General features: G+C 36.9%; 1 protein-coding gene across 1 annotated transcript in view; it reads left to right on the top strand.

The window, feature by feature from the left end:
* gaa2 (alpha glucosidase 2) overlaps window positions 1–12100 on the top strand; it is a 23031-nt gene extending 10931 nt beyond the window's left edge. The window contains exons 11-21 of the mRNA XM_037690372.1: window positions 825–938; window positions 1018–1102; window positions 1194–1311; window positions 1399–1532; window positions 3108–3259; window positions 5106–5254; window positions 5337–5478; window positions 5557–5655; window positions 7536–7700; window positions 8167–8313; window positions 11742–12100. Coding sequence (XP_037546300.1) covers window positions 825–938; window positions 1018–1102; window positions 1194–1311; window positions 1399–1532; window positions 3108–3259; window positions 5106–5254; window positions 5337–5478; window positions 5557–5655; window positions 7536–7700; window positions 8167–8313; window positions 11742–11804 — 1368 coding nt within the window. The 3' untranslated portion in view covers window positions 11805–12100. The remainder of the gene's footprint in view (window positions 1–824; window positions 939–1017; window positions 1103–1193; window positions 1312–1398; window positions 1533–3107; window positions 3260–5105; window positions 5255–5336; window positions 5479–5556; window positions 5656–7535; window positions 7701–8166; window positions 8314–11741) is intronic.
* Window positions 12101–13315: the final 1215 nt, after the last annotated feature.

Genomic DNA, 13315 nt, shown 5'->3' with positions numbered 1-13315 from the left:
AGTTGTACACTAGTATACAGTATAGTGTAGTTGTACACTAGTATACAATCCAACATTTTTCAGTCAGGTCATCTGGACAGTTTCTTTTTTAGTGCTGAAACGTTTCACCTTCGATCCGGAAGGCTTCATCAGTCAATATATGCAATATTAAGTTTATAGACTGAAAGAGACAAAAACATGTTTTGTAATAAAAACATTAACACATTAATAATTACTGTTATATAATAATATAATATTAATAACAATAATAATAATAATGTATTTTATTTTTACTGCACTTTACATTTTACAATCTCAAAGTGCTATAAAGCAACTAGAGAAAGTAAAACTTGGAATAAAAAACTGAAAAGCTAAAAACAAAGACATTTAAAAACTATAAACTCTTTCGAATAAGAATGTCTTCAGTCCTTTCTTAAAGCTTTCTGTAGTCTGGGGTATCTTAGATGGTCATGGAGAGTGTTCCACAGACGAGGAGCAGAGCAAAAGGCCCTGTCACCCATGGTGCACAGTTTTGTCCAGGGAGGGCAGAGCTGGTAGAAATTTGTGGAACGGAGGGGCCGTGTTGATGTTTGAGCAGTGAGCAGTTCTTTAAGATAAAAAGATCAGATCATTCATGTGGAGGAACACATCATGTTTTGTAAGACGTTCAGTGTGCGAGACACCTGGTTCAGCTTCAGTGCTGCAGCAGTTTAGCTGAACCTGTTTTTGTTTTAACTGCAGTCAAATCCAGAATTTCACAATGTCTCAAAGTCATTCATATCCTGGTTCACCAGGACTCCTAAACATGGGATTGAACAATTAATATAATGTATCTCTTCTGTCAGGTGTGGCCTGGTCTGACAGCCTATCCTGATTTCTCTGCTGAAGTGACGCATGAATGGTGGTACGACAACCTGCGCAGGTTCCATGAGAAGGTCCCTTTTGATGGATTATGGATTGTACGTAAATGATTCAAATATACGCTGAGTTCAAAATGTTTTATTTACACCACTCACTGACGTTTGTATTAATCTTTAGGACATGAACGAGCCCTCAAACTTCCTGGATGGATCAACAAAAGGCTGTCCATCAAACAGTCTTGAAAATCCACCTTATACTCCAGGTTGAAGACTCGCATCCTACAAACAAATCACACACAAAACAACTTCAACAAATAATCCTTTCTGACTGGTAAGATGTACGTTTTGTTTCAGGCGTGCTGGGAGGTTTGCTGAGATCCAAAACAGTGTGTACCTCTGCACAGCAGAATCAATCCACACATTATAATCTGCATAATCTCTATGGACTGATGGAAGCTAAAGCCACTGCAAGGTTTGTACGTTTAATACACTGAAATCACTAAAAGACTTTCTTAAATCTTATTGCTATTATTTTCTTCTTCTTCTTTTTTTTGTTCAGCGCTCTGAAGCGGATTTTGTCTAAGAGACCTTTTGTGATCTCTCGCTCCACCTTCCCCAGTCAGGGGATGTACTCTGGTCACTGGCTGGGAGACAACAGGAGCCTGTGGAAAGAGCTTTACACTTCGATCTCAGGTTAAAGGCTCAGACAAGTTTTTTTTTATTTGTTTATTTCAGATTATTGAAAAAAAATATGCATATAATAAGACAACACAGTTATACTGACTGTTGAAACAAGATAATACTGTAACAAGTCATAAAAAAGGTGAAGGCTGAAGCAGCTGCTGATAAATCCACAGTTTTCATGAAACATTTTCTTTACCTAAAAAATGAACAGTTTAGAGATACAGTAGTCTCTTGTTTATTGCGGGTGTTACGTTCTGGACCCCGTAATAAGTCAAAAACCGCAAAGTAGGGACATTATCTTTTAGTATTTTTATATATTTTAAGGTTTAGAAACCCTTCCCACGCTCTTGCAATGTTCTAAACGCTTAAACCTACTACCAGTAATTTTAACTGCACAGTACTGCAAATTTTTACTCACCAGCTCTGCAGAAACAGCAGCTTAGTTCCGGTCTGGCAGACCTTACCCTGCCGGTTCTGCTCTGGTTCTGTGCAGCTCTTGAGCACCGAAATGCATTTTGGAGGGAGCCGGACTTTCGGATGTCCAGCACGGGACCAGATGGTGGTTCGATCGAGTCCAAATCTTAATGAAAAACTTTCCCTCTAGTATTTCAGCAGAAGGCAACAGGGCTTCTGGGAAATGTAGTTATGATGGGGATACAGTGTAGGCTTATTGAGAGAAAACTACAAAATGGTGGCAACTGTCTGAAGTATTTTATTTTTTCATTAACTTTTTACTGGACAGTATCCAGTACAGTCCCAATCACGTGAGTAATATTAAAGTTGACAATCGTGTCGTGTACAATTATTTTTTTTTTCCTCATGCTCAATCTTACTTTGAAACTGCGAAAGAGCGAATCTGCGAAAGTTGAACCGCAAACTAGTGAGGTACTACTGTACACAATAAGAAAAAATCAAAAATCAAAACAGAATGAGTAACAGCTAAATAAAACCTGAACCCATTCTACCTTCAGGCACACAGATAAATACCTCCTTACACACATTGGTACTTTTTATGAATTTTTTTAAAACGTGTGTTTGTGTTGAAAATAAATGCCAAAAAAAGTATTTTATGTAAGATTTTATTCAAGAAAACTGAAATTACCCATTTAAGTTCCATCATACTGCACTCGGGAAAATCATTACTTGAAATGAACTGTGATGCAGATGTGCATGTTTGGTGCACTGCTGTGCTTCTGTTGTGGCTGAACTGACGACTAGACACAGACTTCAGATTGAGCTTTTCCTGTTCAGCGTTTTCATCATTTCTCACAACCAGTTATCTTACAAGCTTACAAAAGGGTAGGCATAAAAGAAGTGTCTGCAATACACAGCTCTGCCACTAGATGTCACTGCAGTACTCTGAGTCTGAGCATAGTGCACTACTGAATGCAGCAGCTTCTGGTTCTCCAGTTTAGTGTTCTTTTGTGTTTTTTGATATTTTATTGTGTTGGGTTTTTTTTTTTTATATACAGTGGCAATAAAGACATTTTATCTTGTTTTTATCTTGTCTTAAAGTAAGTTGACGTGTGTATTATAATCCATATTTTTCACGTTATTCATATTTTTCACGTTATTCAATTCCAGGTATCTTGACCTTTAACCTTCTTGGCATTCCGTTGGTTGGAGCAGATATCTGTGGCTTCAGTGAGGAGCCACAGGAGGAACTGTGTATTCGCTGGACTCAGCTGGGAGCGTTCTATCCTTTCGCGCGAAACCATAACTCCATTGGCACGCAGGTAAACGTTGCGTATTAAAAATCCAGAAGGCTTTGTGACAAAGCACAGGTGTGAGGCGCACATATATCTTATGAAGTTATCAACTGGATATGTAGTCATTTAATTGGAATTTCAACACGTTTTAATTGTGAAAATAAAAATAGCTGTCGGGAGCTGTTTCAAGGATTTTTTGTTTTGTTCAACCTAAAAGAGCGATGTAATTGTACTTTCTCACTAAATAATATATATTTTTTATTTATTAATGTATTCATTCAATTAAAAGAAACAAAATAAACAAAACAAATTCATCAAAAAGAAAAAACATTGAATGAAAAGGGTGCAGAAAGAAGAAAAAAATATAATATCTGCCCCTTATTTAAATAAATAAATAACTACAAACAAACAACAACCTACACTTGAACAATCTCCAAACTGAAAACAAAAAACATCAGGCATTCGTCACTTGGCACCATACCTTCCCAACAACTTTAACTTAATCATCTTTTTAAACGCATAAATTGTTTTAGAAATGTTTATGGTGATATTGAGGCAATTCCATAATCCTATTCCCTGAATTACAACACAGCTCCTTCAGACTGGTTCTAAATGGAGGTTTTACAAACATTTACATTCCCTTAAGGTTATAATGACTCTCTTTTTTAAATAAATTTTAATTGAATATTTGGGGGTAATATTTTTTATGAGTTTTATGCATGACTTGTAAAATACTATATTCAACCAAATCATAAAATTTTAATAATTTCAACTGATGAAATAATATATTTGTTGGGTGACCATGACACTTCCTACTAATAATTCTTATAGCTCTTTTTTGTAAAATGAAAATAGGGTTTAATTTTTTTTCATGCTTTTCCCCAAATTTCAATACCATAGATTAAATATGCAACAATCATTACATTATACAATATATACAAAGCTTTGTCATTCAAAAACTGTTTTACTTTAAACAGTAATGCAATTGATTTTGCTGTTTTTATTAAGTAATTTACACGAGATTTCCATGTCAGCTTCTCATCAATAACAACACACCAAAAGTTTATTTCATTAACTCTATGAATTTTAATACAGTCAATTTTAAATGGGACTTCGATCATTTTATTTCTATTACTAAATATATATTTTTTTCTTCCAAATTTAATAACTTATTAAGTTGGAACCAAGTTTGTATTTTTACAAATTCTGCCCGTATCATCTCTAACATCCATTCAATATCTTCACCCCCCCAAAAAAGTGGTATCATCTGCAAATAAAATACACTTCAAAAGTCCTGACACATCAACCAGATCATTCACATACAAAATGAACAACTTTGGTCCCAACATAGAGCCCTGAGGAACTCCACATCCATTAACACAAAATTCTGATCTTTTACCTGTACAAACTGTCTCCTATTATTCAAATAACTAGATACCCACTGTAGTGCTAATCCTCTAACGCCATATTTATTCAGTTGTTCAAGGAGAATGGTGTGGTCAATTGTGTTGAAGTCCTTTTTTAAATCAACAAAAACGCTAACACAACACTGTTCTTGATCAACAGCATTTGTTATATTAGTTCCATGAGCGCCATTGATGTTGAATTATTTGCTCTAAACCCATATTGACTATTACTTAAATTATTCTGTTATCTATGAATCGATCTAATCTGGTTATAAATAATTTCTCTTAATATTTTTGAAATATGTGGCAACAAGGATATAATGTATAATATATAATCGTACCATACCTACATAATGTATTTTTCTCTGATTTAATGTAGTGTTTGCCTTCCTAACGATTTTATGATCATGCACATTGTAGAAGTTGTGTTTTTTTTTCCTCTGTTTCTTAAATAAATATCTTCACAGCCTCAGGACCCGACAGTTTTCAGCCCGTTCGCTCGTACAGCCATGAAAGAGGCTCTGCTGCTGCGTTACTCCCTCTTTCCTTTCCTCTACACACTCTTCCATCACGCACACGTACACGGACACACTGTTGCACGGCCAATAATGTTTGAGTAAGTTGAGCGTTTTATTTATTTATTTATTTTTTTGTGTGTGCTTTCTCTTGTATGTCATTTAACTCTGGGTATGCTTCAGGTTTCCAAAAGATGTAAAAACGTACGGGGTTGACAAACAGTTCCTTTGGGGAAAGAGTTTGTTAGTGACACCCGTGTTGGATCCTGGAGTTGACTATGTGGACGGTTACTTCCCCGAGGGTGTGTGGTACGACTACTTCACGGTAAGACTCGGTATAAACAAATTGATGAAAGTTAAAAAGAAGGGCTTTAGTTCTCACATGTATTTATTTTCTCCTCAGGGTGACTCTGTGCGCAGCAAAGGAGAAGTGCTTCGGCTCGATGCGCCGTTAGACAAGATCAACGTACATTTACGAGAAGGTTCTGTTGTACCAACGCAGGTAAATAGAATATACACGAAATACATAAAACTGTTTGAGTCCTCTGAAAGTTTGTGCAAAAATTGACCAATTCTGAGACCGCACCATAAAAAATAAAGAAAACAAATCATAAAAACATAACAAGGCTGAGTCAAGTCCTCTGGATGGATTCTTCTTTGTTGAGACGTTTCATCTTTTATCCAAAAGACTTCTTCAGTCTTTTGGACGTTCTTCCGTACGTTTTCGGCGTTATTCTGATCCCGCAGTTTTCAAGCTACTTCCAACAAATCATACATCAAAAACGTTCAGCTCTTTCAGAACAATCCTGCTATGACTTTTGGTATTGGTGCAACTTTAGCTTTTTGAAATATTTAGCCTTTTCTACATTTCTTTTTTCACACAGAAAATGAATTGAGCTCATTTTACATCCTTCAAATCTTTAGATGTGTTTACAACCTTTTACTGCTCCTTTCCCATTTTATTCTGGTTCAGCTTCTTTCAGCTTCCTTGTGCAAATTTTAATTTTTTCTGCTACTTTCAGCTAATTTCAGCTGTTTTTTTCAGCTGTTTTTGGCTCCTTTCAGATTCTTTCTGCTGACTACAACATTTTTGTGCTTCTAACTTCTTTCAGCTTATTTAAGCTTGTTATGCTCCTTTCAGCTTATTTTTGCAATTTTCTGCCTTTTCTACTATTTCAGCTACTATATAGCTGTTTTTAATGCTAATTTCAACTTTTTTCAGCCCCATTCAACAAAAACTTGCTCTCTTCACTTCCTTTTTGTAATTTCAGCTTCTTTCTGCTTTTTCAGCTACTTTTCAGCTGTTTGTTTCTAATTTCATCTTTTTTCAGATGATTTCTACTTTTTTGTGCTCATTTCTGCTTCTTTCAGCAAACGTGTTCTTTCTGCTTTCTTCTGCTCATTTAAGCTTGTTCTACCTTTTCAGCTATTTTAATTTTTTTTTTTAGCTAATTTCAGCTGTTTTCATTTAAATTCAAGGTTTTTGTGGTAATTTCTGCTACTTTCAGCCTAATTAACTTATTTCTGTTAATTTCAGCTTGTATGCTCCTTTCAGTTTTTTCAGCTAGTTTCAGCTTTTTTTGCTATTTCAACTACTGGTACTTTTTAGCTGTTTTGTGCCAAATTTAGCTTTCTCAACTAATTCCACTTTTTTTTTTTTTTTTAGCTCTTTTCAACTCCTTCCACTTCCTTCTGGTAGTTTAAGCTTCTTTCTGACCTTTCATCCATCCATCCATCCATTTTCTTTACCCGCTTATTCCATTTTGGGTCATGGGGGTCGCTGGTGCCCATGTCCAGCAATCACTGTGCGAGGGGCGGGGTACACCCTGGACAGGTCTCCAGTCCATCACAGGGACACATAGAGACAAACGAGACAAACAACCATTCACTTTCTCACTCACACCTAGGGACAATTTAGAGTTACCAATCAGCCTAACATGCATGTTTTTGGTCTGTGGGAGGAAACCGGAGTACCCGGAGAAAACCCACGCATGCACGGAGAGAACATGCAAACTCCACCCAGAAGGCCCCTGGACCGGGGTTTGAACCAGGGACCTGCTCGCTGAGAGGCAGCAGCTCTACCAGTTGCGCCACCGTGCTGCCCACCTTTCAGCTATTTTTCAGCAATTTTCTTTGCTAATTTCAGCTTTTTTATCTAATTTTTGTGCTAATTTCTGCTTATGTAAACCTAATTCAGCAAAATGTGTTCTTTCTGCTTTCTTCTGCTAACTTAGCCTTGTTCTTTAATTTCAGCTACATTTCAACATGTTTTTAGCTAATTTCAGCTGTTTTTCTGCAAGTTCTTCAGCAATAAGCATTCACACTGCATTGTCGCAGGGAATGCAATTCACTCCTAATATTTCTCTGTTAATGTGTGAACAGGCACCCAACCTGACTCTGTGGATAAGCAGCGGCCAGCCTCTGCACCTGGTCTCGGCTCTTTCTGATGATGGTTCTGCCAGTGGAGATCTGTTCTGGGACGACGGGGAGACCGTGAACACCTACGAGACCAACCAGTACACCTACGTCATCTTCAGCGTCGCTCAGGTTTTTATTTCTTCCACTACCTCCCCCCCATCTGTAATCACAGTCAGATTCTGATTGTCAGAAACGCCGCTGATAACTTGGACTAACTTTGCTTTATTTTGTATAAATTGGGAGGGAAGTTGGAGACTGAATACTCTGCTCAGAAACAGAGTATTCCTACACTCGTCAAAAGTTTCAGCCTTGTTTGAATTGTGTGTCTAAAAAGTCCTGACGTTTACTTTGAACTTGTCTTTTTACAGTTATCTGTTATCTATTTTATACTATAAAGACAATTTAGATCGATACTGTGTGGGAATGTATCTATGCTCCCTGTAGAATTCAAGTTAGTTCAAAGATGCAATCCAATATAAAATAAATAAGTTGTTTAAAAAAAACTTTATCAAATGTTGCATACTGTTTAGTTGGAGGAATTTTTAGTACAAATGTATAGTAGTTTGATTTAATAATTATCCTGTTTTCTTTTCAGAATATGATGACATCCCAGGTGCTCCACAGCCAACAGGAAGCGTCATTCCTGACTGTAGGCTCCGCATCTTTCTACGGTGTCCAGGAGAAGCCAAATAAAGTGCTGGTGAATTTCCAAGATGTACCGTTCACCTACAGAGTCAACCAGGTGAGCACTGGTGTTGTGTAAATAACAGTCGTAATGCTTGTGTTTTATTTTTTGGAATTCATAAAGAAATGATACGCATAATAATTACAATTATTTATGATAATTTATCCATTTAAAAGAGCAAACTGATGACACTGAAACTGTAGCAACTATTTTGTACAAGTTAATTAGAAGAGAAAAGCGCAACATTCTCACATTTTTCATCTTCATCTCTCAGTTTAACAGTCGTTACTTTTCCATTTGCAGCTCTGTGAACAAATAAAAGTAGAAAGCTGCACAGCAATGTATATTGTTCCTACCAGTGGTGGACACGGTTCTGCTAATCTGCTAATAGCAGAACTAACTAGCTGATTAGAGTTTTCACTAACTTTGAAAACCTTTAGCAGAATTACAGGTAGATCTGGCTAAGTTTAAATCAGGTAAATTCAGGTCTTCTAATTTTTTTTAAGACAGTTCTCACTAAAAACATTCAGAATAATGGTGATTTACACCAAGGTACACTATGCTGTACCTCATGCAGACCTAAGCAAAGCTAATCACTGCCCAGTGTCACTGCTCTCACAGTGTTTTTCCTCCTCTTATCTACCACAACCATTCTCTGACTCATGGTGTCAGTTTACAACCAACAACAAAGACTTTAAGATAAATGCCAAACCAGAACAGGTAAATAAAGAAAAAACCCTTTTCACAGTCAGAAACATTGTGAACAGAGAGACACTGCACACACCATTCCTACCCAGCATGCTTTGCAAGGCTCACACTGTCTCTGGGACGTGACTCTCTCACACATGTTTTCACACATCTTTAACGCAAACCGATTTATTACCAAGAGAATATTGATGATGATGCTCAAGCTAGTTTTTAAAAGTAGTTGACCACAAAGAGGATCACTAACGTGAGTTAATTCATAGTAGTAAATGACACGAGAGACGTCCGACACACGTTGAATGCATCACTCTGCTTCAGCACAGCAGGGTTTTGCTCCACCTCTTTGGTTCTGATGAAGCAGATTAATTTCTGAAGGCTCACCTCTGAACGGGACATGGATGCTTTATTTGTGATTTATGAACCGTTTTGAGTTGTGTTCACTTACAATGTTGTCACATTACAATGTCAGCGATAGCAGTGTATGATAAAAGTTAGTGCTTTAGCATTAGCTTCCGATATTTAAAAAAACAATAATCTTTTTAGCAGTTTAGCGTTAGCAAAGCTAGTTTTTGTTAGCAAATTGGTGGTTAGCAAAGCCAACTTTTTGATTAACTGTGACCACCACTGGTTCCTTCCAAAGTTCTGGTTCTGGTGCTGTTTTGGAGCTGGTGTCTGATTTAAAAACCAGTCCTAAACCACTGACACCAGTCCAAATGTTGCCATGTCCAAAGGTCCGGAGCCAGCGTACCTAATATTTTGTAGAATTTCAAAGAAATATTTCTAAAAAGTTTGCTTCAAAGTTGATGTAGAGTCAAGGGGAACACTGCACTTTATATTCTAAATCAAACCATGAAGAAAAATGCAAAACTTTTTTAATCACTTTACAGACAATGAAGATAAATGAACATTGGGCTGTTCAAAAGCAGTTAGTTTTGCAAACTCCTGTTTACTGTATAAACTGGAAAATCTTTAGAACTGTTCATTCCTGTGAATCACTAAACTAATATTTAGTTATAGAACCACTGTTTCTGAGAAGTGCATGGAGTCAACCAACTTCTGGCACCTGTGCACACACATATTCCTGCCCAGAATGATTCGACAACATTCCACAATTTGTCTGCCTTTCTTGGTTTGGCCTCAGAAACAGCATTTTAGATGTTACCCCACAAGCTTTTAATCAGATTAATGATCTGGGATTGGGCTGGCCACCCCATAACTTTGATTTTGTTGGTCTGTAACCAAGTGGCTGCTCGCTTACTGTGTTTAGGGTTGTCGTGTTGTTGAAACACCCATTTCAAGGACGTGTCTTCTTCTTCTTCGACCCATTCCAATGGTAGTCTTTCATTTTCTTGCACGTTTCTCTGCTTTTGCTTTCCATTTTGAAGCACTGGAGATCATTTTAGCTGATCAGCCCATCCTTTTCTGCACTTCTTTATACGTTTTCTCCTCTCACACCAACGTTTTAATCAAAGTGCGCTGTTCTTCTGAACAACGCCTGGAACGACCCATTTTTATCAGGTTTTCAGAGAAATGCATGTACAACACGTGCTGGCTTCATCCTTAAATAAGAGCCACCTGATTGACACCTGCTTCTTCACAGAAAGAATGACCTCAGTAATTGAACTCCACACTGCTAATATTTGAAACACGCCTCTTTCGATCAATTATTCAATTCCACAGACTCAGGAACCTGCATATAATGAATGTTGGTCTGTTGGTTTTCTATGACAAGAAAAAAAAAAACCTACCACTGTTCTACACAGTGTAACTTCTACTCACATGAATGTCTTGCACCAAAGACAAAAAAAGGTTTCATTGCATTCCCTGGTCAGTTCCTTTCCAGAAAAACGCTCATATCTCTCCAGTTTTAGCTTCTCTCCATTGGCTCCCTGTCAAATTCAGAATTGAATTCAAAATCTTACTTCTAACCTACAAAGCCCTCAACAACCTAGCTCCATCTTATATTCAAGATCTTATTGTTCCATATTTTCCTAGCAGAGCACTTCACTCTCAGACTGCAGGCTTACTTGTGGTTCCTAGAGTTTCCAAAAACAGAATGGGAGGAAGATCTTTCAGTTCTCAGGCTCCTCTCTTGTGGAACCAACTTCCAGTTTCTGTCCATGAGGCTGACACATTGTCCAGTTTTAAGACTGGGATTAAGACTTTCCTTTTTGATAAATCCTATAGTTAGGGTTGGCTTGTTATGCTGCTACAGGCTTAGACTAATGGAGGACAAATTGACCACATTTCTTAAAATGATTTGCTAAAACAAAAATTATTTCTTAGCATGTGATTATTGTTCTGCCATTGTGTATCTGTTCTTCCTTCATGTTCCTCTCAAACCCAGCCGGTCGAAGCAGATGGCCGTTTGTCCTGAGTTTGGTTCTGCTGGAGGTTTCTTCCTCATGAGGGAGTTTTTCCTTTCCACTGTCGCCTTCATGCTTGCTCAAGATGAGAGTCTGTGATGAAGTTAAATTCAAAGCAGTCTGCTCCTCAGATGCAGTAAATAGTGTTAACTTATTATTTTTATATATGAATGTTCCTGTTCAGTGCTCTGAGACGGCTTCTGTTGTGACTTGGTGCTGTATAAATAAACTGAATTGAATTAGATTGAATCTTGAAAACTACTAATTTAAATCCTAAAGCCGATGGGGGGCGTCAACTTGTTCCCTTAAAGAAACATCTCAGAATGATGTTTCCATTCGATCAACAAGACTTGCCTTTACACCTGAAACACTTGTTTTTGCTGATGTTTTTATTTATTTCGTTTTCCTCTACAGGTCTTGTCAGTCACAGATCTGGGTCTGAACCTCATCCAGAACTTCACCATCAGCTGGACGTAATGATTTTACTTTTTGTTTACTGTCGTAGTCACAAGCTGATCCAGAGGAGGCAGTGTGAGCGTAAGGACAGATGCACATTGTGTTTTTTTGTATCATTTTTTATTTTACGCTTCGCAACACTGGATGTCAACGAGAACGCCTAATAATTGTGACACTTTGTAGCTAAGACCCACTTTCAGAGAGCAGCATTTCATTTTGCTGTCTGGTTTAAGCTCAGAGCCTGAATTGCATAAGAGGAAAATGTATTTTCCAGTGACGTACAGCGCACGTGAGAGCACCATTTGAACAAAAGGCTTCGCTTGCTTTGCTTTCATTTAACCAAAAATTGTTTTAAAAGCTTTTAATCAGCAGAAAGAATATGTGCAATAAACAGAGGATTGTCTTCCATCCTTAAAATGTGACGAATGTGAATGTTCCTGGTCAACAGTTTTGTTTGTAAATAATTTGTTTATGGGCTTTTTGCTGTTGTTGGCAGTATTTTAAAGCTACGTAGAGGTGCCTTCTGATGATGATGATGATGTTGCATGTCTGTTTTCAGCTTTACGTCATAAGAGCATTTAAAACACTGAGGACCGACATACTGTTGTGACTGAATATAGGTACTAAAATAAACATTTCTGTGTGTATAGCTTTGAAAAATCACTCAAGTGTGACTTTAATGCTGAACTGAATTTTGTTTCTAGATTTCATTTATTTTTTATTTTTATTGTAGCATCACTGACTGGTTGTATTTTCTTATGTGTTGTGTTTTAAACTTTATAGCAATGAAGGTTTATATTGGTTGGAAATTCTTTTTGTTTTGTTTTTTTGCTTTTTTCTGAAGATGTTTCAAATTTAGCAGCAAGTCAAGAAGACTCAAAGGTAAGAAAACACAGCGTTTCTTACCTTTTATGAGGTAAAAATGTAACTGCGAATTTGCTTTAAATAAACTCATTTGTGAATGTTCTGCTTGTAGTTGTGAGGTTTATCCACCACCAGAGGGCGCACTTTGATGTTGTTGCTTAGTAGTGTGAATGTTTATTAGGCATTCACACTATTGTGAACCTGTTTATATTTATTATTCCGGGTTCTTTACTACTGTATGTTTTTTTGTATCTTTCTCATTCCACAATTTTTGTGCCATTTCAACAAATCATAAATCAAAACGTTCAGCTCGTTCAGGAGAAGGGTGCTATAATTTTTGGTATCCGTGCAACTTTAGCTTTTTGAAATATTTAGCCTTTTCTTCAACTTTTTTCCTCATAAAAAATAAATTAAGCTCATTTTACTTCCTTCAGATCTTTAGATCTGTTTACAACCTTTTACAGCTACTTTCACATTTGGTTCTGGTTCAGCTTCTTTCATCTTTGTTGTGCAAATTTTTTTTTTCAACTAATTCCAGCTGTTTGTTCAGCTGTTTTGCAATCTTTTCAGCTTTATTCTGCTATCTACAATATTGTTGTGCTGCTTCTAACTTCTTTCTGCTAATTTCAGCTTGTTATACTCCTTTCAGCTTATTTTTGCAAGTTTCT

This window comes from Nematolebias whitei, chromosome 16 (assembly GCF_014905685.2).
Source record: "Nematolebias whitei isolate Nwh7 chromosome 16, NemWhi1, whole genome shotgun sequence".
In the NCBI taxonomy this organism is placed as follows: Eukaryota; Metazoa; Chordata; class Actinopteri; order Cyprinodontiformes; family Rivulidae; genus Nematolebias; species Nematolebias whitei.
Note: the sequence above shows the minus strand (reverse complement) of the source record. Positions and strands in the feature narration are given on the sequence as shown.